We start from the raw sequence: 26,023 nt of genomic DNA on the forward strand, positions 1-26,023 counted from the left end.
TGGTGAATCTCTGGAACTTTCTGCCACAGAGGGTAGTTGAGGCCAGTTCATTGGCTATATTTAAGAGGGAGTTAGATGTGGCCCTTGTGGCTAAAGGGATCAGGGGGTATGGAGAGAAGGCAGGTACGGGATACTGAGTTGGATGATCAGCTATGATCATATTGAATGGTGGTGCAGGCTCGAAGGGCCGAATGGCCTACTCCTGCACCTAATTTCTATGTTTCTATGTAACAGGCCCTTTAGCTCATAGTCCATGATCCCTGCACACTAGCACTAACCTACACACACTAGGGTCAATTTACATTTATACCAAGCCAATTAACCTACAAACCTGCTCGCCTTTGGCGTCTGAAAGGAAACCTGAGATCCCGGAGAAAACCCATGCAAGTCATGGGGCGAACGTACAAACTCTGTACATACAGCACCGGTAGTCAGGATCTAACCTGGATCTCTGGCGCTGTAAGTCAGCAGCTCAACCACTGTGCGTCCTTGAGCAAAAAGCACTTTGTGATTACTTTAAAAAAAAAAAAACGATGTCTCACTTGAGTAATGAACGGGAGGGGTACTATGTTCAATATTTACAAATGCATGAGAAAATAAGGCTCTGGCTGAAAGAAGTACTTGTGCGTAGGAAAGAATGGCAGATGCTGGTTTAAACCGAAGGTAGACACAAAATGCTGGAGTAACTCAGCGGGACAGGCAGCATCTCTGGAGAGAAGGGGTCGGTGACGTTTCGGGTCGAGACCCTTCTCTGGACTGATGAGTATTTGTTTGTTAGTCTGCCTGAAAGCTCCATTATACATGTAGCTCCTTTGTCGAGGCATCCACTTATTGTAAAAAAAGACCACTTATATCCAGAATGTCAGATTGATGTCAATCAGTGATGCTCCACGGAGTTTCACTCACAGACTGTAAATTGCACGGGTTAATACCATCCTGAGGATGTTTAAGGACATTTATACTGGCTGCTCCAACAGCATTAATCCAGTCTAATGACTTCATTAAAACAGCAGAGAGAAACAGTGAAAGGATGATGTGAGCATTTGTAAAATAATATTGCATTGTAAAATCTCCAGATGCAAAGATTCAGAAGGCACATCAAGCTGCCTTTCAGGAGGCTCTCCGCTGTTTCAAGGCAGCCAGCGCTTTAATTGCATTTTATGGCGAGGGGAAGGAGAGAAACTCCACACAGGCATCAGACGGATTATCCCTCCCTCCAATGCATTTTGCAGCAGTTCGAAAATACCACCCTGGAGATCGTTTTTTAAGACTTGCCACCATTACTGGGTGTGATTAAAATCAAGCGGGGCAAAGGATCAGTGGGCGTATAAGCAGCAGAGAAATTAGGTTTCTGCGTCACTAGCTTTGCTTTATCCTTACACCAGTTTAAAGAGTTGGGCGCAAACCGATGCACCACACTGCCAGGGATGTCTTCGTTCAGAGTAGAATGATGCACAGAGCCTCTTGTGTTGGGGAACTGAGGACCAGAGAACATAGGTTTAAGGCGAAGGGGGACAAGATTTAATAGGAATCTGAGAGGTCACTTTTTCACACAGGTGGGCATATGGAACAAGCTGCCAGAGGAGGTGGTTGAGGCAGGGGCTATCCCAACGTTTAAGAAACAGTTAGATAGGTGCATGGATAAGACAGATTTGGAGGGATATGGACCAAATGCTGGCAGGTGGGACATGCAGCTGGGACATGTTGGCCGGTGTGGGCAAGTTGGGCCGAAGGGCCTGTTTCCATGCTGGATCACTCTATGACTCTATAAGAACATTAAACCAATGCTCCATCTCTGTCAGGTGGGTATGGAGAGAACCCAAGGCACCAATTTGACAGGAGCAGGGTCAATAAAACCATTTAAGTGCATTAATATCAAAAGGATATTTAGCCCGTTCCATACTTACACGGTGACAGACGCACAGAGGAATTCTTCACCCCAAGTGTGAGTTTTAGAAACAGCATTTAACAATATATAGTTTAAAAATAGACCTTTTGACCCACTGAGATTATGCCAATCTCCGACTACCCATTGACGCTAACCCCAATTTATTCTCCCACATTACCCACTGGTCTATAAATGATACCAAAGAATATGCAGCTACTGTGGCGCAGCGGTAGAGTTGCTGCCTTACAGCGCCAGAGACCCGGGTTCGATCCTAGTTACGGGTGTTGTTTGTACGTTCTCCCCATGACCGCATGAGTTTTCTCCGGGCAGCTCTGGTTTCCTCCCACATTCCCAAGACGTACAAGTCTGTAGGTTAATTTGGCTTCAGTAAATATTGTAAATCGTCCCCTAGTGTGTAGGATAGTGCTAGTGTATGTGGATCGCTGGTCGGTGAGGCCTCGATGGCCTGTTTCTGTGCTGTATCTCTAAACTAACATGGGTGGTGGAGTTGGGGTTTAGAGCACATTTAGCTTCTCCAACGATACCACAGTCTCTTGGTGTCGGGCATCAACTTCACTTCCATTGCAACGTCCGATGACAACAGCCTTCAACCAATTCTGCGCTATGAATGAAGAAGCACCCCTAATCAGCGTGCCTGGAACAACCACAGCAGAGTTTAGTTTAGTTTAAATGTTCAAGAAGGAACTGCAGATGTTGGACAAATCGAAGGTAGACAAAATTGCTGGAGAAACTCAGCGGGTGCGGCAGCATCTATGGAGCGAAGGAAATAGGCAACGTTTCGGGCCGAAACGTTGCCTATTTCCTTCGCTCCATAGATGCTGTCGCACCCGCTGAGTTTCTCCAGCAATTTTGTCTACCTTAGTTTAGTTTAGTTTGGAGATACAGCGCGGAAACAGGCCCTTCGGCCCTTTGAGTCCAGCGATCCCCCTACACTCGTACTATCCTACACACCAGGGACAATTTACAATTTTTACCAACGCCAAATTAACCTACAAACCTGTACGTCTTTGGAGTGTGGGAAGGAACTGGAGCACCTATTCGGTCACGGAGTGAAGGTACAAACTCCGTACAGGCAGCGTACAACTCCGTAGTCAGGATCGCACCCGGGTCTCTAGCGCTGTAAGGCAGCAACTCTACCCCTGTGCTGCCCGTATTGGCGTCAAGTAAATAATCAATGTAATGGAAACTTGAGATGGGTTTGTTTGAAATCCAACTCGATAGAACGATGAGGGGAAATGTTTGCATTTCCAATAGACTTGCCTAAACGGACAACCTTGACTGTCAGGAGAGCGATGCTGTACAATAAAACAGAAAATGATGGCTCCAAATTGGTTTGTCTGCTCCATTGCCCTGACGGGATTTGCAGTCTAGAAGTGTTCACATCACTAACAATATGCAGTCACCTGAATGAAGCCTCAGAGCACATCTAATATGACTTCTTACGCCCAATTCTTTTTGGAAATGGCTCCATTGTGCATATAAATGACTCGAGTAGAAATGTGTGTTTAAAGTGAGATCTTAGATGTACCACACTCACAAGCACAAGCCAATGGATATGTTTAAGGCTGAGATAGATAGATTCTTGAGCAGTACGGGTGTCAGGGGTTATGGGGAGAAGGCAGGAGAATGGGGTTAGCAGGGACAGATAGATCAGCCATGATTGAATGGCGGGAGTAGACTTGATGGGCCGAATGGCCTAATTCTGCTCCTATCACTTATGAACATGACTCAAAGCTGAAGCAATTGAAAGTGAAAGATAGAAAGGGGTCCAATAATGTACGGGAGGGTTAGGAGACTGAGCGATAAAGATATGGGGGAAGTATGTGAGGTTTTTCATCAATGAAGACCTGTTTGCTCGGCCACTATGGAGTCTCCTGCTTTCTCATCTTAACCTTGAGTCTACCTATTATTTTTATTGCACCATCTGTCCCAGCCTTCCTTCTCATATTTCCTTGGACTGTATCCGGTATTCCAGTCTCACTTTTCACCTTCTTTGGCAGATTAGTTTAATTTAACTTAGAAATACAGCACGGAAACAGGCCCTTCGGCCCACCCAGACCACACCGACCAGCGATCCCCACACATTAACACACACTACAAACCTGCACGACTTTGGTGTGGGAGGAAACCAAAGATCTCGGAGAAAACCCATGCACGTCACGGGGAGAATGTATAATCTCCGTTAAAAAGCAGCAGCCGTAGTCGGGATCGAACCCCAGTCTCTGGTGCTGCAAGTGTTGTAAGGCAGCAACTCTACCGCTGCCTTACAAGACCGAGAGAGAGAAAGGGGGGGAGGGAGAGAAAGGGGGGGAGAAAGGGGGGAGAGAAAAGGGGGGAGGGAGAGAAAGGGGGAGAAAGGGGGGAGGGAGAGAAAAGGGGGGGGAGGGGGGGGAAAGGGGGGGAGGGAAAGGGGGGAGTGAGGGAAATGTGGGAGGGAGAGAGAATGGGGAGAGAGAATGATTTAGAAAAGGAACTAGAGGCAGAAAGAGCAAGATAAAGTGAGAGTATGTAAAGGGATGAGAGAGAGAGACCATCAACATTCCCTTAGACGTTAAAGGTGATACAGAAGTGTAGATCTCATAATTTCCAATCACTGTCAGTGCTCCCTTGATTCAAGGATAGCACCTGCCACAGCTGATGATGAACTCTGAGCTGTTTCAGTGAGCAGCTCCTGGACCCACTGGTCCACCCTCTCACACTGCAGATGATGGTTTAAACCGAAGATAAGACACAAAATGCTGGAGTAACTCAGCGGGACAGGCAGCATCTCTGGAATAGGAATAATGGGTGACGTTTCGGGTTGAGGCCCTTCTTCACTGACACACTCACATAAGACTTCTCCCTCCCCTGTTCCTCAGCAAAAGTTGCTTGTGACTTTGAAGAAACACGGAGGCAAAGTCCATCAGACCAGTCTGCGTCAGAGAATTTATTATTCAAAATCTGCTCTGTCAGACTCTTCACCTGAAATAAATGTTTTCTGATGTGCTTCACGGAGTTCTCAGCAGCCACAGTTATCATTTTATAAATGACCCATCTATGTTGTCCTGAACAGTCATCTAATACACTGCTGATAACCTTGAGTAGCCTTACAAAATCACCAAGACTGGGCCTCCATTTTAACAGCAACAGCACCAGCCTGTAAAATACATCAGTACTCCGTGTTCTGACTGTACGTAGAACAGCACGGGTAGACCAGCCTGTACGCAGACATACTGCTTCTTGCTATCAGCCTCATAAATATTCCAGGCAAATATCTGTAAAAATTAGGAGCGGAAGCAGATCAAATATCTTCTGCCGAATAGAGTCTGGTCACAGCTGATCACTTATTGTGCTGGAAGCCAAAGAGGAAAAGTAACAACAACAAAAAAAGAATGAATGGTAGATGCTGGAGATGAGAAACAAAGACGCTGAGACACTCAACAAGCCAGGCGGCATCTGAGGGCAGAGGAACAGATCCATCATTCCAGGTCATGGTGGACCCTCCATCTTAAGTGGTTGACGCCGAACAGCCACAGACAGTTCATCAGCCACTATCGCCAATAGAGTAATTGAGTCATTGAGCACAGAAAAGGCCCTTCGGCCCAACTCGTCCATGCCGACCAAGATGCCCCATCTAAGCTGCATTTGGTCAGTATTCCTCTCAACCTTTCCCCTTCCAAGTGCCTTTCAACCATTGTTCTTGTACCTGCCTCCACTACCCCCTGGTTCCATATACCTACCACCATCTGATAAAAAATGTTGCTCCTCGGGTTCCTATTAAATCTTTCACCTCTCACCACTGGTTCTTGATTCCTTTATCCTGGGCAAAAATGAAGCACAGCACCAAGAATTGTGCTCCTGCATTCTGACGGTTATTCCTCAACGCGTTTAACTCTGTTTTGCATTCCACAGATGCTGCCTGACCTGCTGGGTGTTTCAAGATTGAAAAGGTCATAAATGATAGGAGTAGAATTAGGCCATTCGGCCCATCAAATCTACACCGCCATTCAATCATGGCTGATCTATCTCTACCTCCTAACCCCATTCTCCTGCCTTCTCCCCATAACCTCTGATGCCTGTACTGTTCAAGAATCTATCTATCTCCGCCTTAAAAATATCCACTGACTTGGCCTCCACAGCCTTCTGCGGCAAATAATTCCACAGATTCACCACCCTCTGACTAAACTTCTCCTTATCTCCTTCCTAAAAGAACGTCCTTTAATTCTGAGGCTATGACCTCTGGTCCCAGACTCTCCCACTAGTGGAAACACTTTTGGTTTTTGTTTCAGAATGTCAGCATCTGTAGCACTGACCACACACTCTGCCAGGGACTCCTGCATGCCCAAAGTTACCTATTTAGGCCACAAAGAACCAAGTGCGACCATGCACCATAAGTTCTAGGAGCAGAATTAGGCCATTCGATCCATCAAGGCTATTCCGCCATTCAACCATGGCTGATCGATCTTTCACTCTCAATATGACTTTGTTGGGCTTTCAGCTCCTCTTTCGGCTGAGGAGACTCCAGAAAGACCCGCACAATCTCCAGGTGACAAGCTGGGTCTAAATTCCTGCAGAGAGAAGCAAGCAAGTACAGATGTATACCAAGCTTTGAATCTTCTGGATATCAGGCATTTGCTATTCAGCTTTTCCATTTGGCATTGATACCTAGGGCACCTGGATACCAAGTCATCACACATTGACCAACAGCCAAGGCTTTCCACACAGACTAACAAAAAAAAAGTCTTGCTATGAGAGTCACTTTCTATTTTAATCAGATAATACTTTTTAAATGTCAAACTGTGAAGTCCTTTCCCTTTCATTAAGACGACCCTCTACAGTACCACCTCATTAAGTACGGAATTGGTCTGATCCCATCTCATTAAATGACTAATCTCTGTAGTCCTACCTCATTAAACATGGTATCTGTGCTGCCTCACATCGCAGACAGCAATAGTTTGACGTTCAAATGAGATGCAAGGGGAGAATTGCCCAAATCCCACCGATAAGTAACTTAATTCACACAAAAAAAGTCACCACCTTCCGTATCCAAACAGATTCCATGGGTTTTGAGGGCTGGGTGGTGATGAGGAAGCCATGTTGTCCTTGCAGCTCTGGCTTGAGATGCTCAACGTTGTACCCAGGTCTTGCCACTCAATGCCACCTGCATGTTAATGATAGGTAGTGGGTGGAGAGTTGGCGGTGGTCTGGTCTGTAGGTAGCAGTGGGGGGGTTACATACTTTGGCCCACCAGGTGGCGCAGCGGTAGAGCTACTGTCTAACAGCGCCAGAGACCCGGATTTGATCCCGACTTGTTTGTACTTAGTCCGTACGTTCTCCCCATGTGTTTTCTCCAAGATCTTAGGTCCCCCCCCCCCCACACTCCAAAGACGTGCAGGTTTTTAGGTTAATTATTGCCTTGGTATAAAAAATGTAAAATTGTCCCCAGTGTGTAGGGTAGTGTTATGGGCGGGGATCGCTGGTCAGTGAGGACTCGGTGGGCCGAAGGGCCTGTTTCTGCGCTGTATCTCTCAAATAAACTGAACACCTATTACCTGCCACGTTTCGTCCTGCCCCTTCCCTTTCCCAGCCCCCACCCCTCTACAATCAGTCTCGACCTGAAACATGACCTATCCATGTTTTCCAGAGATGCTGCCTAACCTGCCAGCATTTTGTGTCCTTTTGTGTATTGGCCAGCATCAGTTCCATGTTTCTACTGTGTGCTACTGGTAGTCCAGATTCAGGGCTGATGTTGACCTTGACCTGATGTTGACCAGGCCATTGTGACAAAATGACCACAGTGAAATGATGGGTCTTCAGTTGGATCCAAGGTCAGGATGGAACCTGGGTCTCTGGCGCTGTGAGGCAGCAGCTCTACCTGCTGTGCTACCATGATTTCCCCATTGCTTGCGAAATAACAGCTGCATTTGTCCGCATGGCAGTCGGTGTATATGCAGCTATTGTGAGAGTCAGACACCACTCTGTAAACACAGATGCGCTCCAATCTCAAGAACGTTTCCAATTATGGCTCCAGCTTTGGAAAACAAAGATCGCATCAAGCAAGAGCCATATTATAGATTCTTTCCAATCTCTCTTTTCAAATAGAAAAACAGCAAGTTAACCTTCAGTTAAGTTTTGCCGACGTAATTAGAAATTGCACGTGACTGTCTCAAGAGAGCTCAAATCTGTTACTTCCAATTTAAAGTCTACAAAGAGACTTAAGTGAGTCTCTTAATGGATAGCCATGAATGGACAGCGTTTTCCAAAAATGCACATGATATGCATCGCAGCATTTTTCAATAATTTTCTTTCTTTCTCATCCAACATTAACGACACAGTGGTGCAGCGGTAGAGTTGCTGCCTTACAGCGCCAGAGACACGGATGTGATCCTGACCACGGGCGCTGTCTGTATGGAGTTTGTGTGATCTCCCTGTGGCCACGTGGGTTTTCTCCAGGTGCTCCGGTTTCCTCCCACACTCCCAGCTTTGTAGGTTGATTGCCTTGGTAAAAATTGTAAATTGTCCCTAGCGCGTGTAGGATCGTGTATGTGTGCAGGAATCGGTGGTCGGTGCGGACTCGATGGGCCGAAGGGACTGTTTCCGCGCTGTATATCTAAATTCAACTCTTGTTCTGGATTCTACAAATTATGTTGGAATCAATAGTTCAAGTTCCAGATCAACTTTTACTCTATTATACTCTACAAATCACTGTAGCTCTAAGACTTCACTGCATTTCCGTTCCGCGGTGCCTATGGGGGAACTTGTTTTCTGTGGTGAACAGCTAAGACAGAGGAAGATTTGTTTGGAAGAAAGTGTCCATGTGGTACTTGGTCTTTCTCACACATGGTTTTTGTGGGTGAACCAAATGACTGCAGTTGAGAACTTAATATTGCTTAGATGCAACCAAATGATGCTAAAGGATTTTTGTAGAAATTATTTGTGTGTCACTATTGGTACGTTTCAAACAAAATTAACGCAGTGGTGAAATGTTAACCCAAAAACCCCCCGCGGTCTTCATTCTGAATACAACTTATACAACTGCAGCATGACCTCCCAACGTCTATACTCAATGACCCAGATCTGCCGTTACTTCAATTCCCTTATCATGCATCTATACACCGTCAATGGCTCGATTGTAATCATGTATTGTCTTTCTGCCGACTGGTTAGCACACAACAAAAAGCTTTTCACTGACCCTTGGTATACGTGACAGTAAACTGAACTGAACTGAACGTCAATTTGCCAAATCCTATCTACCTGTGATGCCACCTTCAATGAACTATGTATCTGTCCTCCTAAATCCCTCCGCTCTGCAAGTTTCCAGAGCCCTAACATTCACTGCGCAGGTTCTGCCCATGTTAGTGCCCCCAAAATGCCACACCTCACATTTCTCTATATTAAATTCCATCAACCATTCCTCAGCCCACCTGCCCAACTGATTTTTCTTCATCTTCACTCCCTGCAATGCCACCCGCTTTTGCGTCATCTGCAAACTTGCTAATCATGTACTGTACGTTCTCATCCAAATCATTGATGGAGATGACAAACAGCAATGGGCCCAGCCTCCCCGTTGGATCTCAACCTTGTTGTGGTCGGGGAGCTTGTGTGTCTCAGTGACCCCTAGAGCTATGCCAGCGGGTGATTCGTCTCCTGTTATGGTCTCCCATGCTGGACAGGTCGAAGGGTAGAGGCGAGAAGAGGAGCGATCCACTGGTCCTCCAGGTTGGGGGTTGAGCACAGGGCTAACAACCCTGTCTTGTAAAACAAACATGTTACAGCAACAGCAACTGAGGGAATCAACCCTACTGGGCGTGATGGACTTCCAGGGCTATCGACAGATTGTAGGATGAATGTCAATGATGAAGAGAACCCGACAGCATCCCAAGAATAGGCCTGCACTGGACACGGGAAGGGAAAAGGAAGAGAGGGAGACCCAAAACCACCTGGCGTCGAACTGTAGAGGAGGAAATGAAAACAATGGAGCTGACCTGGGGTAGTGTCCAGAAGCTAGCCCAGAACACACAGGAGTGGAGGCCCTTCGTTGCTGCCCTACATGCCAGGAGGCATAATAGGCAGTAAGTAAGTAAGTAAGTAATGGGCCCAGCATCGAACCCTGAGGCACACCACTCGTCGCAGATTGTTTAATCAGAGACAAGAAATAAATAAACCGTTGGGAGTGCTCAACAGGTCAAGCGGCATCTGTGGAGGCTAAAGGGTGCTTGACGTTTTGGATCAAGAGCCTGTATCACAACAGCTGCCTGGAAAGAGGCATAGGGTCATACATTCTGAACACGGTGCCTCACCCGCCAGTTCTTCTTGGCGAAGTTGAACAGCCATGAAATAAAACCAAATAACTGGATCGTGACTCAGATCCTGACAGGCATCATTTAAATGTGTTGACAGCAAAATCCATTCATTAAATGTGAAACAGCTCGGCATGAATGAGATATCTTACTTGGGAATCCATTCTTAAATTTACACGCTGAACAGCATCAATTTAAAACTTGAATCAACTACTATTGTTAGAAACTGAGGCACTTTCCTCCACCTCGCAAGTCCGAAGAAGGAACAATGAAATGGGGTGATTTGTAAACAGTATCACTCTGCCCAACAAATGAAAGCGGTGAATGCAATTTAAACGATTGGAATTAAGCTGTCTGTAAATGCGATTTCATTCTTGAATAATGCTGAAAGCATGTGGAAAAAGTTGTGACATCTGAATATACTTGAGTTTACACCAACAGATCAGTCACACACCGCAGTGGCACAACATCATCATGCTTTTATTTCATAGAGGCACTAGGAACCACAGTTTAGTTTATTTTAGAGATACAGCGCGGAACCATGCCCTTCGGCCCAACAGGTCCGTGCCAACCAGCGACCCCCGCATATTAGCACTATCCTACACACACTAGGGACAATTTTTACATTTGCCAAGCCAATTATCTTTGGAGTGTGGGAGGAAACCGAAGAACTCGGAGAAAACCCACGCAGGTCACGGGGAGAACGTACAAACTCCATACAGACAGCACCCGCAGTCAGGATCGAGCCTGGATCTCTGGCGTTGTAAGGCAGCAACTCTACCACCTTGCCGCCCATTCTATAGTGAAAACCATTTTAGGCAAAATTTGGGTTCCCTGCTCTGCTATATGGCACCAAATCAAATTCCAATTGAAAAGTATGTTATGAGGCAACCTAAGACTTTTTGCCTCTCCTAACAGTGGTTTCTAAATAGAAGTTCTTGTAGCTATTGGCATCTCTGCCTTTCTAAGTGGAGCAATGGTCAATGCTACTGTAGTTCTACTTGCACTGTTATTTATAGAGGTGCACCTGCAAATAGATGCAGCTACAGAAGGAGCTACCTATCTTTATAAAGGACTTTGTGAAGGAAATTGTCAGGTTCAAATCACTTGATAACTCCTTGTCTCCAGCTCAAAGCTGTAAAGGATGTACTTCCTCTCATTCTCACATCTCAGTGATGTGTATCTATTCTACAATAGAGCATCCATTCAATATCAATACGAATGAATGATTGGAAAACCATTTCTCATCAAAGACACTGTGGGAGGTCAATGAAACACAAATGCTTTCACAATTACAATCCTGGCAAATTGGACAAGAGTTTATATATTGAGCACAACTTTCTTCAACTCCAATAACTAATCAGTTGATTAATTAAACAAAACAGCGTGGAACCAGGCCCTTCAGCCCACTGAGTCCATTGATCACCTGTTCACATTATCTCAAAGTTATTCCACTACTCCCTACACACCAGGGACCTTTACAGAAGCCAATTAACTTACATAGGGTGTCAGGGGTTATAGGGAGAAGGAGTATGGAGTTGGGAGGGAAAGCTAGATCAGCCATGATTGAATGGTGGACTAGAAATGATGGGCCAAATGGCCTACTTCTGCTCCTATCACTTTTTCTTTTAGTTTAGAGATACAGCACGAAGAGACTATCACAAAGAGAATAGTTAGAGTGAACGCACAGTGTGGTGGAGTGGAGGAAGAGAGGGCACACAGAAAGAGTTAATAGTAACCTGAGGGACATTGTTTTAACTCGACTGCCTGAAGAACGGTCCCAACCCGAATTATCAGCTATCCATGTTCTCCAGAGATGCTGCCTGACCCACTGAGTTACTCCAACACTTTGTGTCATCTTCTTCATTCAGTCCACCGACCGATTAGCACACGACGAAAGCTTTTCACTGTACATCGATACACGTAACAATGAACTAAACTGAACTGCGGTTGGCGGACACGTATGGAACGAGCTGCCAGAAGAGGTAGTTGAGGCAGGTATTACAGCTCAATTTACAGGTACAATGATGGGGAAGGTTTAGAGGGATATGGGCCAGATGGGAATGAGACTTGATGGGACATCCTGGTTGGCATGGATGCATTGAGCCAAAGGCTCTGTTTCTATGCAATATAACGACCCAACTCTAAAGTATTAGTGGTGGGATTTATCTACAACCAAGGAAGACTGTGTAATCAAACTAAGAAGCTGAAGAAAGCCAAGCTCAAATCACCTGAAATGGTCGCATAGCACGATCTTAGGCCAAAGATTCACAAATCTGATTGCAATCCAAACTAAAGTCTGCAATCTATACAAGAGGTTCAACGTTGAATGAAAAACAATGTGAAAAGCTTTCTGAAACTTTCCAAAGCCTTTACCATTCAGGCAGAAACACCATTTCCTCAAGTCCGGGAGTAGAAAGCCAATTGATTGTTTAATTCAGATCTTGGTTGACTGACTCACTGTTTTGTGGATGAATAAGGTTTAGAGTCAGTGACAGTCACTTGGGAGGGATAGGGTGTTACGAGGTCAGGCCTCTACTTCTCAGAAACATTTTGTTAAAAGCACCCGAGGCTACACGAGTTCAAACAATATTGATCAATAATGGTCTGGAAACCACTGGAGTAGCAGAATGCCTGACGTGAACAGAGAGCTTCGTCTCCTCACCCCAGCCTGCAACCTGCTGGGCGGCACGGTGGCAGAGCGGTAGAGTTGCTGCCTCACAGCGCTTTCAGTGCCAGAGTGCCGGGTTCGATCCTGACTATGGGTGCTGTCTGTACAGAGTTTGTGCGTTCTCCCTGTGACCTGCGTGGTTTTTATCTCCGAGATCTTCGGTTTCCTCCCACATTCCAAAGGCGTACGGGTTTGTAGGTTAATTGGCTTGGTCTAAACGTTCACAGTGTGTGTAGGGTAGTGTTAGGGGATCGCTGGTCGATGCGGACTCGGTGGGCCGAAGGGCCTGTTTCCGCACTGTATCTCGAAACTAAACTAAACCAACGCTGTACCACACTGCTTGCCCGTGTCGTGGCTCTAGGTGGGAAGGCACGGTGGCGCTGCAGTGGAGTTGCTACCTTACAGCACCAGAGACCCTGAATATGCAGCTGCTCCTCGGCCTACTATGGGGTTACGTTCCAATAAACCCATCGTATATCGGAAGTCGGAAACACATTTAATACAATGTGATCACGTGACGGACGTGCGCTGTGGCTCGTTGTCGCTACCCAGCGTTAGCACCATCGTAAAGGTGAAATATCATGTCGAAGCATCGTAAATCGAGGAGCATCTGTAATATGGAATGGATGCCTGACATATGATTTAACCATGAAGACCCTGAAGGGAAACAGTGAAATTGCACTGTTACATATCTTGTTGCAAGGGACCATTAACACTGAATTTCCATTTTGCATCTCTATATACCTCCATTCGCCCTTTACTTCACGTTACTGCTGTTTCACGTCCTGTTTCTTGGTCTCAGCCTTCCTGTCATGGCTAACGCATGTGTGGACTTTAGCTTTTAGAGATACAGTGCAGAAAGAGGCCCTTTGGCCCGCCGAGTCCATGCCGACCAGCGATCACCCTGTACACTAGCACTAATAGAACAGCAAGAGGTAGAAGATGTCTCATTTTAGCATCTCATACACTGGGCCACATCTGCAGCATTCCTCCAATCCTGAGTGTAGTCACCCCTGACCATGTGTTTGCCTTTCAGAGTAGTTACATCCTCTGTGTTCTGACTATGGAGATAGAGTGCAGAAATAGGCCCTTCGGCCCACCGACCAGCGATCCCCATACACCCCCATACACTAGCACTATCCTACACACTAGGGACAATTTTACAATTTTAACAAAGCCAATTAATCTACAATCCTTTACATCTTTGGAATGTGGGAGGAAACCGGAGAACCTGGAGAAAACCCACGCGGTCACAGGGAGAACATACAAACTCCGTACAGACAGCGCCCAAAGTCAGGATCGAACCCCTGTCACTGGTGCAGAAAGACAGCAACTCTACCTCCGGGCCACCATGTCGCCCTTTAACTCCAGAGATATTTTTTGCAGAAACTCGGTTCCATTTGTAAAAGTTCTGCAACATATCTCTTTCTGAACGAGACACGGAAATGCCCAAACATAAAAAAACATTGATGAAAACACCCGGCAGCTCAGGTGGCATCAGTGGAGAGTTTGGGCCAATCTTCACGCGTTATTAGAATTTTAAAACGCCATCAAAACCACAGTCACAGAAAGCAATTACAATGGTCAATTTACAAAATTTAGGAGATTGAGAGGGGATCTTATAGAAACTTACAAAATTCTTAACGGGTTGGACAGGCTAGATGCAGGAAGATTGTTCCCGATGTTGGGGAAGTCCAGGACAAGGGGTCACAGCTTAAGGATAAAGGGGAAATCCTTTAAAACCGAGATGAGAAGAACGTTTTTCACACAGAGAGTGGTGAATCTCTGGAACTCTCTGCCACAGAGGGTAGTTGAGGCCAGTTCATTGGCTATATTTAAGAGGGAGTTAGATGTGGCCCTTGTGGCCAAGGGGATCAGAGGGTATGGAGAGAAGGCAGGTACGGGATACTGAGTTGATGATCAGCCATGATCATATTGAATGGCGGTGCAGGCTCGAAGGGCCGAATGGCCTCCTCCTGCACCTAATTTCTATGTTTCTATGTTTCTGTGGTCACATTATTCTTGAGGGGCCTGGAACATTTTTCAAACTGTAAAACATCACGGACTACGCCACAATACAACTTTCTCGACACCAAGGGTCTCGACCCACAAGTGTCACCTGTCCATGTTTTTCAGGCATGCTGCCTGACCTGCTGAGTTTGTGGCCTTTTTGTGTATGCACCAGCATCTGCAATTCCTTATTTCTACACGTTGCGACTGGTCTGATATCGGGGATGTGTAAATAAATGCACAAATGCGCACAATCTCTCATGGGGGTGAATAAAACTTTTTCCCCAGTGGCGAGATTCTCTTCAAGAATTACAGCACCTCTGCCATGAGCTGAGATACACGGTGCAATTTAGCAGCCACAAGTGACAGATTTAAGCAAGAACATTTTTTCGCTTAAAATCAGCTTTCTGAGCCACATGTTTTTTTTTTCTCTTCTCTGCTTCTTGACCCAGCTACGAAGGAAAACTGTCTAGACACCGTGGAATTGCACGATAGATCAAAGATGTGGTGCGTTGCCCAACCGTAACAGAGCGACCATGCAGAAACGAAATTGGTCGATAATATTCAGGACTTTGAAGAAGCACACTGAAGTGTATAGTCTGGAATTAAATTCCCTCCCAACATTTCTGCTGTGGAGAAGCAATCTCCCTCACAAACAGTTCACTTAATATATGGCGGGTCCAACCACAGTTTATTCTTTATGACCATTGTCAGTGATGTTCATTCTTATCAGGGCCATTTCTATTCGGGCGATAAATTTGCACAAAATGCTTGTGCTGAAAACCAGTATTGAGTAATTCACAAGTCTCTGGGCGTGTATGTGACATGACAGCATCCAGCACCAAGTATTCGTACATGTTTTCATAACTTGCAGACTTGATTACTGTAATGCCTTATTTACCGGTCTGCCTTCAAAATCCACCAACAAGTTACAGCTCATTTCAAAATGCCGCAGCCCGGCTTTTAACAAAAACCAAGAAAAGGGAACATATCGCCCCAGTATTATACTCCCTTCATTGGCTCCCAGTGAGATCCAGGATAGACTATAAAGTCCTCCTTCTTGTCTATGAAGCCCTAAATGTCTCAGGAGCAGCATATTTTACAGTCTCCCCTTCCCTTTGCCCCTACTCGAGCCCGCAGGTCTTCTGATGCCGGACTGTTAGCCTCTCAATGCCCCAGCAATGAGAAAATTGAAGAGGCCTTTTTCAATGACGCCCCCAAGCTGTGGAATACCCAACCCAGGGGGGGCTACGAGAGATGCCCACTCAGTTGACATTTTTAAACGGCAGCTTAAAACGTATCTTTTTAATCAAGCTTTGAACTGACTTTACTTCCATTGTCCTTTTACACTCTCAATTTTATATTCGATATTTTATATTTTTATATAAATCTGTGCTTTTTATGCTATTAACTGTTCTTTCTGTTTTATATTGTATTCTGTTCAGTCCTGTGGAAAGCACTTTGTGTTGCATTCAATTGTAGGAAAAGTGCTATATAAATAAAGTTATTATTATTATTATTATACAATGACTAGACCGGCAGAAAATTATTTATTTTGCTCCCCTGACAGCGTGCACAGAGAACAAGGTGGGATGACAAAGAGATTAAAATGTTAATTTGAAATTCTCCCAATCCATCCACGTCCACCGCAGCAGAATCACAGAACTGCACAGCACAAACAAGGCAATGCGGAAGGGTCTCGACGCGAAACGTCACCCATTCCTTCTCTCCAGAGATGCTGCCTGTCCCGCTGAGTTACTCCAGCTTTTTGTGTCTATCTAAGGCAATGCATCTATTATGCTTGGGAAAATCCTGTGCAACTAGCCCCACTCCACAGCAGTGCTTCAGACCGCTACATCCATGTCGATCCATCAGGTACCAATCTACAGTTTAAGTTTTAGGGTTACAGCATGGAAACCTTTAGCCCTTTTAGCCCAGCTGGTCCACGCCGAACAGCGATCAACTGCCCACTAACGGGCCTGTCCCACAGTACGTGGTAATTCAAGAGTTCTCCCGAGTTTCCCCTGATTCGAACTCGGAGAATTACGGTAATAGCCGTTCGTAGGTACTAAGGGCTCTCGTGGACATTTTTCACAATGCTGAAAAAACGTCACGAGGTACCGCGTTTCCCCGAGTACCTGCCGTTAGCGTTACGAGCCGCTACGAGACGTCCATGAGCTCCGACATAGCCTCTACGTCCATTCTACGTGCTTACCATGAGTTTGATTTTTTTTAAACTCGGGAGAGCTCTTGAAATATCTCGGACAGTGGGACAGGCCCTTAATTCTATCTTACACACGAGGGGCAATCGACATAAACCAATTAACCTTCAAACCTTTGCGTCTTTGGAATGTGGGAGAAAACTGGGAGCATCCTGAGAAAATCCACTCAGTCACAGGGAGAATGTGCAAACTCCACACAGTAGAGTTGCCGCAGCACTGCACCATAAAGACAACCTTGATAGAATGGCACAATGGTAGAGTCAGAGACCGAGGTTCGATCCTGACTACGGATGCTGTCTGTGTGGAGTTCGTACGTTCTCTCAGTGACCACGTGGGTTTTCTCCGGGATCTCTAGTTCCCTCCCACATTCCAAAGACGTGCAGGTTTTTGTAGGTTAATTGGTTTGTGTAAATCGCCCTAGTGCTTAGGATGGAATTCGTGTATAGATGATTGCTGGTTGGCCTGGACCCAGTGGCCAGGGGCTTTTCACTCTGTATTTCTAAACGAAAAAGGTGATGCAGCTGAAAGGTCTTTCACAATCCATCATCCTGGATTAAGACACCATCTGGAATTGGTGTCAATGAAAGAGGAAAGACTTGTGTTTGTGCAGTGCCTTTAATAGCAAAAACCTTTCAGCCAACTCAGCAGTTTTGGAGGGCATTGACTGTTTGACCATACAATGCATGACACCCAATTACCACACATGAACCTCACTCAAACAGCACTTGCAATGGCAAACCTTATTATTTTGACACTGTTGATCAAAGGATAAATGTAAAGTGCTTGAACATCGAAACACCGGTCTCGGCAAAAATGATCACGGGCAGGCCAGTGTTGAACCATTAACAACTGATGTCCCTCCCCACGTAGCTAATGAATCTCATGCTGAAATTATGAGTTTTAATTAAAAATTAACGATCTCCTCCTGAGCAAATGGGATTGATATGTCAAGCCTTTGAGACCAATAAATTGGTCTCTGTTAGCGAAAGTGGCAACTATTGACTGGGAAGGGTTATTCAACCTCGAGCAGAACTCAATGCGATTTAATCAAATTCTCAGATGCATTTGATTGTAAATTGAAGCTGGCTGTTTTAAAATGCAGTGTGCTTTATTAGTAAGGTCTTGTTTATACTGTTGACGTTCTGCCTAATGAAAAACGTGAATATATAGAAAATGCTTTTCGACATGAATGAGATGGACGTTTGTCGGCGATTTAAGGCTGTAATGGAATGCTCGCTGGCCCAAAAACTTTTTCTTTCAAGAAAAATAAGTAAAAGAAAATTCAAAGAAAAGTGGAGAATATTGTGAGTGTTCAGGAGCCATTGTGGAGAGGGAAACAGATAAAGACTTGGGATGGTGACTTGCATTGTGTATTTTAAAAGTGCAGATTTGCATTTATATAGCACCTTGAGAACCTCAGGACATCCCCGAACACTTCACAACCAGTTATGTATTTTTCAGGATAGACACAAAATGCTGGAGTAACTCAGCGGGACAGGCAGCATCTCTGGAGGTTAGGAATGGGTGACGTTTCGGGTCTGAAGAAGGGTCTCGACCCGAAACGTCACCTATTCCATCTCTCCAGAGGTTCTGCCTGTCCTGCTGAGTTACTCCAGCATCTTGTATCTATCTTCGGTTTATACCGGCATCTGCAGTTCCTTCCTACACAGGTGTAATACAGGATATATGGCAGTCTGTTTATGCACAGCAAGCTCCCATTATTAGCAATGTTATAATCATGAGATATTACACTTCTATGCTGTAAAGGCATGAATGTTGGCAGACATCAAAGAAAGCTCTGCTCTTGTAAGGAATGATTAATGGGACCTTCAGATCAATGATCTCAACCACAGGTTAACACTGCAGGAGTTCTTTATCGTAGATCATCAGGGTAATTTTTGTGCTCATTCTGGCGAAGGACACAAGCCAACAATTTATTTACTCTGACAACATTGAAGAAATATGTAGATTGGTGCATGGATAGGATAGGTTTAGAGGGATATGGGCCAGGTGGGACTAGTGTAGATGGGGCTTATGATGCACAGGCTTGTAGGTTAATTGGCTGGGCATAATTGTAAATTGTCCCCAGTGTGTGTAGGATAGGTTAGTGTGCAGGGATCACAGGTCAGCGTTGATCCGATGGGCCGAAGGGCCTGTTCCCGCGCTGCATCTTGTAACTCCACACCCCAAGAAGCAGGACGTGTCTGCTCCTATGCATCAGCAGATGTGCAGAGTACAGAGGTTACACTGATCACGACGCCTGGATCTAAAACAATGTCATAGTTGCTAAAATTCATCCATTTATTAAATCTCTGGAACCAGAATAGTCTTCAAATTTTCTTCATATTCTGCACTCGAGTCTATATTTTGCTCAAGGTACAATGAGCAATTTCTATTCTTTCATTTGTTAAAATTGCAGTCATTCAAGTAGATGAATACTTATCATTGATCTGTCTACGATAAGAGACTGGGAGAAATCAAGAGGAGGGTGCACGCTGGTGAAGCAGTAGAGTTGCTGCCTTACAGCGCCAGAGGCCCAGTTTCGATCCTGGCTATGAGTGCTGTCTGTACGGAGTTTGCACGTTCTCCCCGTGTGTCTTCTCTGGTTTCCTCCCACACTCCACTGACGTGCAGGTTTGTAGGTTAATTCGCTTCTGTAGAAATTGTAAATTGTCTCTAATGTGTCGGATAGTGCTCGTGTACGGGGATCGCTGCTTGGCGCGGACGTGCTGGGCCAAAGGGCCTGACTCCGCTCTGGGTCTCTAAACTAATCTAAAGATTCATGGAACTGATCAGAGAATAGATGTTAGGCAGAATGTCCATCAAAATCTTATTCAACAGTAAAACAGGCAGAAATGGTGTTGGATTGATTCCCATTTCACATATAAAAAGGACACAAAGTGCTGGAGTAACGCAGTGGGTCAGGCAGCATCCCGGGAGAACATGGATGGGCAACGTTTCAGGTTGGGACCCTTCTTCAGACCTTACGTTTTTTGGAGTTTGTGATTACTACTTCCTTGACTTCCCTGTATCATACGTTCTGATTTGATCTTTTAATGGTTAACCTTTTATTGAAATATTTCCGGACTTAACAGATTCCTCGAGACCTTTTTTCAAAGGCCATAATATATTGTGTGGCTGTAAAATTACCGATGCACACACATGCACTTTCAAAAAAGAAATTGAGTGAATTAATGAACTCCCGACACAAACAAGCTCCAAGATCCAATTACTCACTTAACGTAATCCTTCCCTGAGTTAACAAAGCACAAAAAAAACACAATAAGGGCTTTGATTGAAAAGTGCATTTAATTTCTGACTTGCGCTCAAGTGGGTCCATTACTATAATACAACAGTCATGTGGCTTTTTGTTACACAACTGTAATGATTTGAACCAAACATAAAACTCAGGTCCCTGAGGGCAGGCTTTCTCTTCTTGTGAACGGAATGAAGTGAGATCTTGTGCGTTGGGATACCCAGAGCCAGCGGTAAACTAATTTGTCGCGTTTGGTATTACATGTGGAATTTTGATTCTCTGCTCCCGTCTCTCCAGGTAAGGATTAATATCCTCAGGAACTTTCCTCAGGGACCAAATTTCCAAATAGCTTTTATTTGCAGACTGGTAGTTTCAGAGAGAAGCGGCCACAATCAGTTGTTTAGCTAACCGTGGCCTTTTAACTGGCCACCAAAAGGTCAAAGAGACAAATTAGCGTGTTGCGCGGCTTTGGAGCAATGACTGGAAACCCAAGCGGAGAGTAATTCCAGAGCATTTTTTCAGCATGTCCTGAATTGCTTTGCAGCCAATGACAGTTTTTGGAAGTGCAGTCGCAATGTCATGAAGGAAATTTGGCAGCTAATTTGCACGACGAGCCCAGTCAGATACGATATGTTGGAGGACAGATATGGTTTGCTATGGTTGGTGATGAATATTGGCCAGGCCATGGGATATCTCCCAGTTTTCTTTGTTGCAATAGTGTTAATGTAATAATTTACAGTTAGCTGGAGCACCAGACTGGGCCTTGGCTTAATGTTCTATTTCTAAGGCAACATCTTTGACAGGGCGACACTCCTTTGATGACGCACTCAAATCCCTGTGTCAGTCTGAGTCATTTGTTCTTCCTCACCACTTGCTTCATGCCAAGTGTTGGCCTGGATACTTGAAATGATTTTTCTGGGAGCACATTTAAATCTGCCAACCTTCTGAACAAGTGACAAGGAACTAACCGCCATGAGTCAGATAACGCAATTCTTTCATTTAGACTCTCCTGAAGCTGACTGCAGTTTGATGTTCCCCAGAATCTCTGTTATGTGGCGAACTCCCACCGACTGCATTTGGCAGGAGAGATCACTCTGCTTTCAGTAAACGTAGCTTCTCGTTTAAGTTGTTACAGATACGACTTGGTGCGACAACTGAAGACAATTCAGTCGCCGGTGCCTGTCGCCGGTTGACGTAGGTAGTCGCCAATGGAATTCACCAAAGTCAGCCTACGTCACCCAGCGACAACCTACAACAGCACCTACATCAGGAGAAGTCAAGCTACACCCACTGTTGCCAACATTTTTTGAATATGCTGAAAATCCAACGCTATGACTCTTTGGGCGACCGAGGAGACTACTCACGATAATACAGGCGACACCTCGGTGACCATGTGGCAACAGCCCAGTCGCTTGTAGTCAACTAAAAAATAGCCTAAGTGGGACTGGTATTTTATGTTCCAGAGAAAGCAACATGAAAGAATTCACTTTGCAAGCTAATGTTGCTCAGAGCTGTAATTGAAAATCTCTCCGAGCTCTTGACACAGCCACCAGGCTTCATGAGAAGGGACCACTTCCATTTCACAATAACCAGTTTACACAATGTTCCCAATTGTGACAGTTACATTACTCAATAGCTCTATTATTCACTCCTTGTTTTCCATTCCTGTTGGATGCATTTGCAAATTCCTTTCACCACCAATGGAGGTCCTTGCTCATCTCTTTTCACCAATGGATAGCAAAATGGCATTAAAACAAAAGCAATACCAACTCTCTTACCCGAAACGATGGTGTAACCAATTCCCCGAGGCCGTCCGCGGTCTTGATCCAGCGCCGTAATAACTCGCACGGTCTTACCCTGGAAAACAATTGCAAACAAATAGCTGAAATCCTATTTGGAAAGGAAGAATTTGCATGGGCAGTTAATATCATCAGAGGCCCACACCACCCTGGCCACGCTCTCACTTCACTCCTACCATCGGCAAGAAGGGAAAGGAGATCAAACAATGTACCTCCAGGTTCAAGAAGAGCTTCTTCCCAACAATCATTAGACTATTGAACGCAACGGTAATGTCAACAATGAACTTCTACGGACCTGTTTTGGTTGCAATTAGTGTAGTGGCCATTTGGCCTGTTTTGCATGTCATTGATGATAGAAACATAGAAACATAGAAAATAGGTGCAGGAGTAGGCCATTCGGCTCTTAGAGCCTGCACTGCCATTTGATATGATCACGACTGATCATCCAACTCAGTATCCCATCCCTGCCTTCTCTCCATACCCCCTGATCCCTTTAGCCACAAGGGTCACATCTAACTCCCTCTTAAATATAGCCAATGAACTGGCCTCAACTACCTTCTGTGGCAGAGAATTCCACAGATTCACCACTCTCTGTGTAAAATGATGGCATGTGCCTTTACATTTTAGACTGCCTGTGGGGTGAGATTTATGACATATTTTTGAGCGTGTTTTGGGCTATTTATTGAATTTGTGTTTATTATATATTATCTATGTATTATCTGTGCTTACCAGCCTGTTGTGCTGTTGCATGCAAGGATTTATTGTTCAGTGGTGATACACATGACAATTTAAACACACTCGATTCTTTTCACAGTGAACTCTTTCCCAAAGCCCTTTATGATAATTGAGGTATATTTATATTTGACTTAAATCTAATGAGTTGGCCAAAGAGTTGGAAATGGTCAAGTCTAATTATGCGGCACACACAGATTGTACAATATTCAATTAGATTCGAAGACAGACCACTTAAACAGAACACAAGGCGGAAAGAGATTTTAAGAAACTATGGTAATGTCCTCCAATCATAAGTTCATAGGTTGTAGGAGCAGAGTTAGGCCATTCGGCCCATCACGTCCACTCCACCAGTCAATCAGGCTGATCTATCTTTCCCTCTCATCCTCATTCATCTGCCATCTCCCCATAACCCCTGACACCCATACTAATCAAGAGTCTATCAATCTAAGATTAATTTCACTACAAAATGTTGTGAATGGGATGTAGTTCTATCCAAATTATCTGCATAAAAATCACATTCTCAGACGCTGATGAATAAGTTCACACATTTTCTGGGATTAGTTGTGTCATTACATGCAGCATGTTATTTTCATATTATTTTGTCTATCAAGTCCTCTCCTACTCTCAGAGTATTTCTGTCATCCATTCCTGCACTTATTTGCATGTAACCTAGTTGCCCTCTCATTTCTATCAAGTCCCCCAGCCCTCCTGCAACTCACCTACACCAGAAATAACTAACAGGTGACTAACAATGAGATGATATTATGGATGTGGGAAGATAATGGAGCACCAATGGTCAAATAGAGGACATGCAAACTCCACATAGATAGCACTGGAAGTGCACTGCAATCTCCGATAGCTGCTAAACTGATAAATGACGTTAAATGTTGGCTAAAACTGGGAAATAAATAGCCTTGCGTATTCAAAATTGTATCAAGGATTCATCCACAACGAGGGGAATTGTCTGCGGAGGGCGCTCAGCATCGCCAAGGACTGCTCTCACCCCAACCATGGACTGTTTACCCTCCTACCATCCGGGAGGCGCTACAGGTCTCTCCGTTGCCGAACCAGCAGGTCGAGGACCAGCTTCTACCCGGCGGCTGTCACTCTACTCAACAACGTACCTCGGTGACTGCCAATCACCACCCCCCCCCCCCGGACACTTATTATTATTCATTCAAATCATGTGCTATGTCGCTCTTCCAGGGAGATGCTAAATGCATTTCGTTGTCTCTGTACTGTACACTGACAATGACAATTAAAATTGAATCTGAATCTGAATCTGAATCTGAATCTGATGGTGTGAATGCACAGCCTTTTATCCAAAGTCGGGGAACCGAGAAGCAGAGATTATAGGTCTAAGGTAAGAGGGGAAAGATATATACAGTATCCTGGAGGGGGAACCTTTTCACTCAGAAGGTGTGGGTATATCAAACAAGCTGCCAGCAGAGGTAGTTGAGACTGGTACTATAGCAACATTTAATGGACAATTGGACAGGTACATGGACAGGAAAGGTTTAGAGGGATATCAATGGTTCAATGGTGCTTTTATTATCACAGGTGCAAATATACAGATAAATTATGTTCTCACAGATAGTCCAGTACAGTATTCCCATGTCCAAGCACATCCTGGATTAACAAAGTGTACAGAAATAGACCACTGAGCCCACGTACAAGACACGGCACATTTTGGCGCCATTTTCATAGTCCAGCCCGCGCTCTCGTTGTTAAGAGCGGCATCCAAATGGGTCAACTGCAGGTAAATGGGATTACTTTAGATGGGGCAGCATGGACTAGTTGTGCCAAAGAGCCAAGCTCCATGACTATGACTGACTGTAACAGGCAAAGGCTGGATTCAATGTCTCCTCTGATCAACATTCCAACCTTCACTCCTGAGGTTTGTGCTTCGCCCCCTCAGTCCACAGCCTCATCGCTCAATGTTGAGAATGTTGCCAGCGGGCAGAAGCAAACACTAATACCAAGACAGCAGCAATGCAGCATATCAGCGCTGCCCGGCTGCACTTAAACTGCAAGGGAAAGCTAGCCTGAATGATGCTCCATCATTGCAGCCCCACTTCCCACCACAATCTAACTTCATTCACAGCAACTAAGCCATCGATCCATTTTCCTCCCACATTCCCAATGTAATCGGGCTGCTCGGATCAGCCATCTCTCCTCTCAGCCTCAAAATGGTCTTAATTCGGCTATTACCGCCCCTGTAGTTTGTGGCAACCAATGTGCACACAATCCCCATTCGCTGCATCAGACAATGCCTGTATTGTATTGTATTGTACAGTGTTTGGCAGTCTGATAAACCACTCCTGGAGTTTTCCACCAATACTTTATTCAAAAGTTTAAGTTGCAGCATACAGGTTTAACAGACACGTCTGGCCACATCGGTGGTCAGCGCTGAACTAACGCGCGCAAGGGAAAAAACGCACGAAAACCCCAGCCCCTCCCGAGTCACGTGACCGCGGCTTCCGAACGCCGGGTTCGATATCTGCGTGCGCTAGCAGGCGCCGCTACAAGTGATCATTTTCTTATGACCATGGAGACCATTCGGTCCATCAATTCCATGCTGTCCTTGATTTATTTCATAAGTACCCCAGTGTAGCATAAAGGGATCACAATAGGTGCTACAGAAATGCAGGACTTTCCGGGGTACTGGGAACGGGTTTGCTATCTGCGTTACTGCATTGCCGCTTGTCTGCATTACCTCAACTTCCCGTGAATGGGAAACGAGAGCTCTCCCACAATTTCACACCAGAGTTTTAATGGAAGCTCCGTCGAGTTGGCAGAGTCAGGGAACAACAGGCTTCCACTGTGAAGTACAGGGCAGTCTAACCCAGGCACCAAACCTCAGGGAAAATGCCCGGAGCTGTCAAGGCAAGCTTCTCCTCCAACCTCATCTACTGCATCCGTTGTTCAGGATGTGGACTCTTATATCTGAAGAAGGGTTTCGGCCCGAAAAGTTGCCTATTTCCTTCGCTCCATAGATGCTGCTGCACCCGCTGAGTTTCTCCAGCATTTTTGTGTACCTGTGGACTCTTATACATTGGGCGAGACCAAACGTAGACTGTGCGATTGTTGCGCTCAACACCTTCGCTCAGTCCGCCTGAACCTACCTGATCTCCTGGTTACT

General features: G+C 45.2%; 1 protein-coding gene across 2 annotated transcripts in view; it reads right to left on the bottom strand.

Moving 5' to 3' along the window:
- cdh23 (cadherin-related 23) overlaps positions 1-26,023 on the bottom strand; it is a 533,293-nt gene that overhangs the window by 343,729 nt on the left and 163,541 nt on the right. For both annotated transcript variants that reach the window (XM_055661759.1, XM_055661758.1), the window contains exon 9: positions 22,126-22,204. In XM_055661759.1, coding sequence (XP_055517734.1) covers positions 22,126-22,204 — 79 coding nt within the window. The remainder of the gene's footprint in view (positions 1-22,125; positions 22,205-26,023) is intronic.

Source organism: Leucoraja erinacea, chromosome 34 (assembly GCF_028641065.1).
Source record: "Leucoraja erinacea ecotype New England chromosome 34, Leri_hhj_1, whole genome shotgun sequence".
NCBI lineage: Eukaryota > Metazoa > Chordata > Chondrichthyes > Rajiformes > Rajidae > Leucoraja > Leucoraja erinaceus.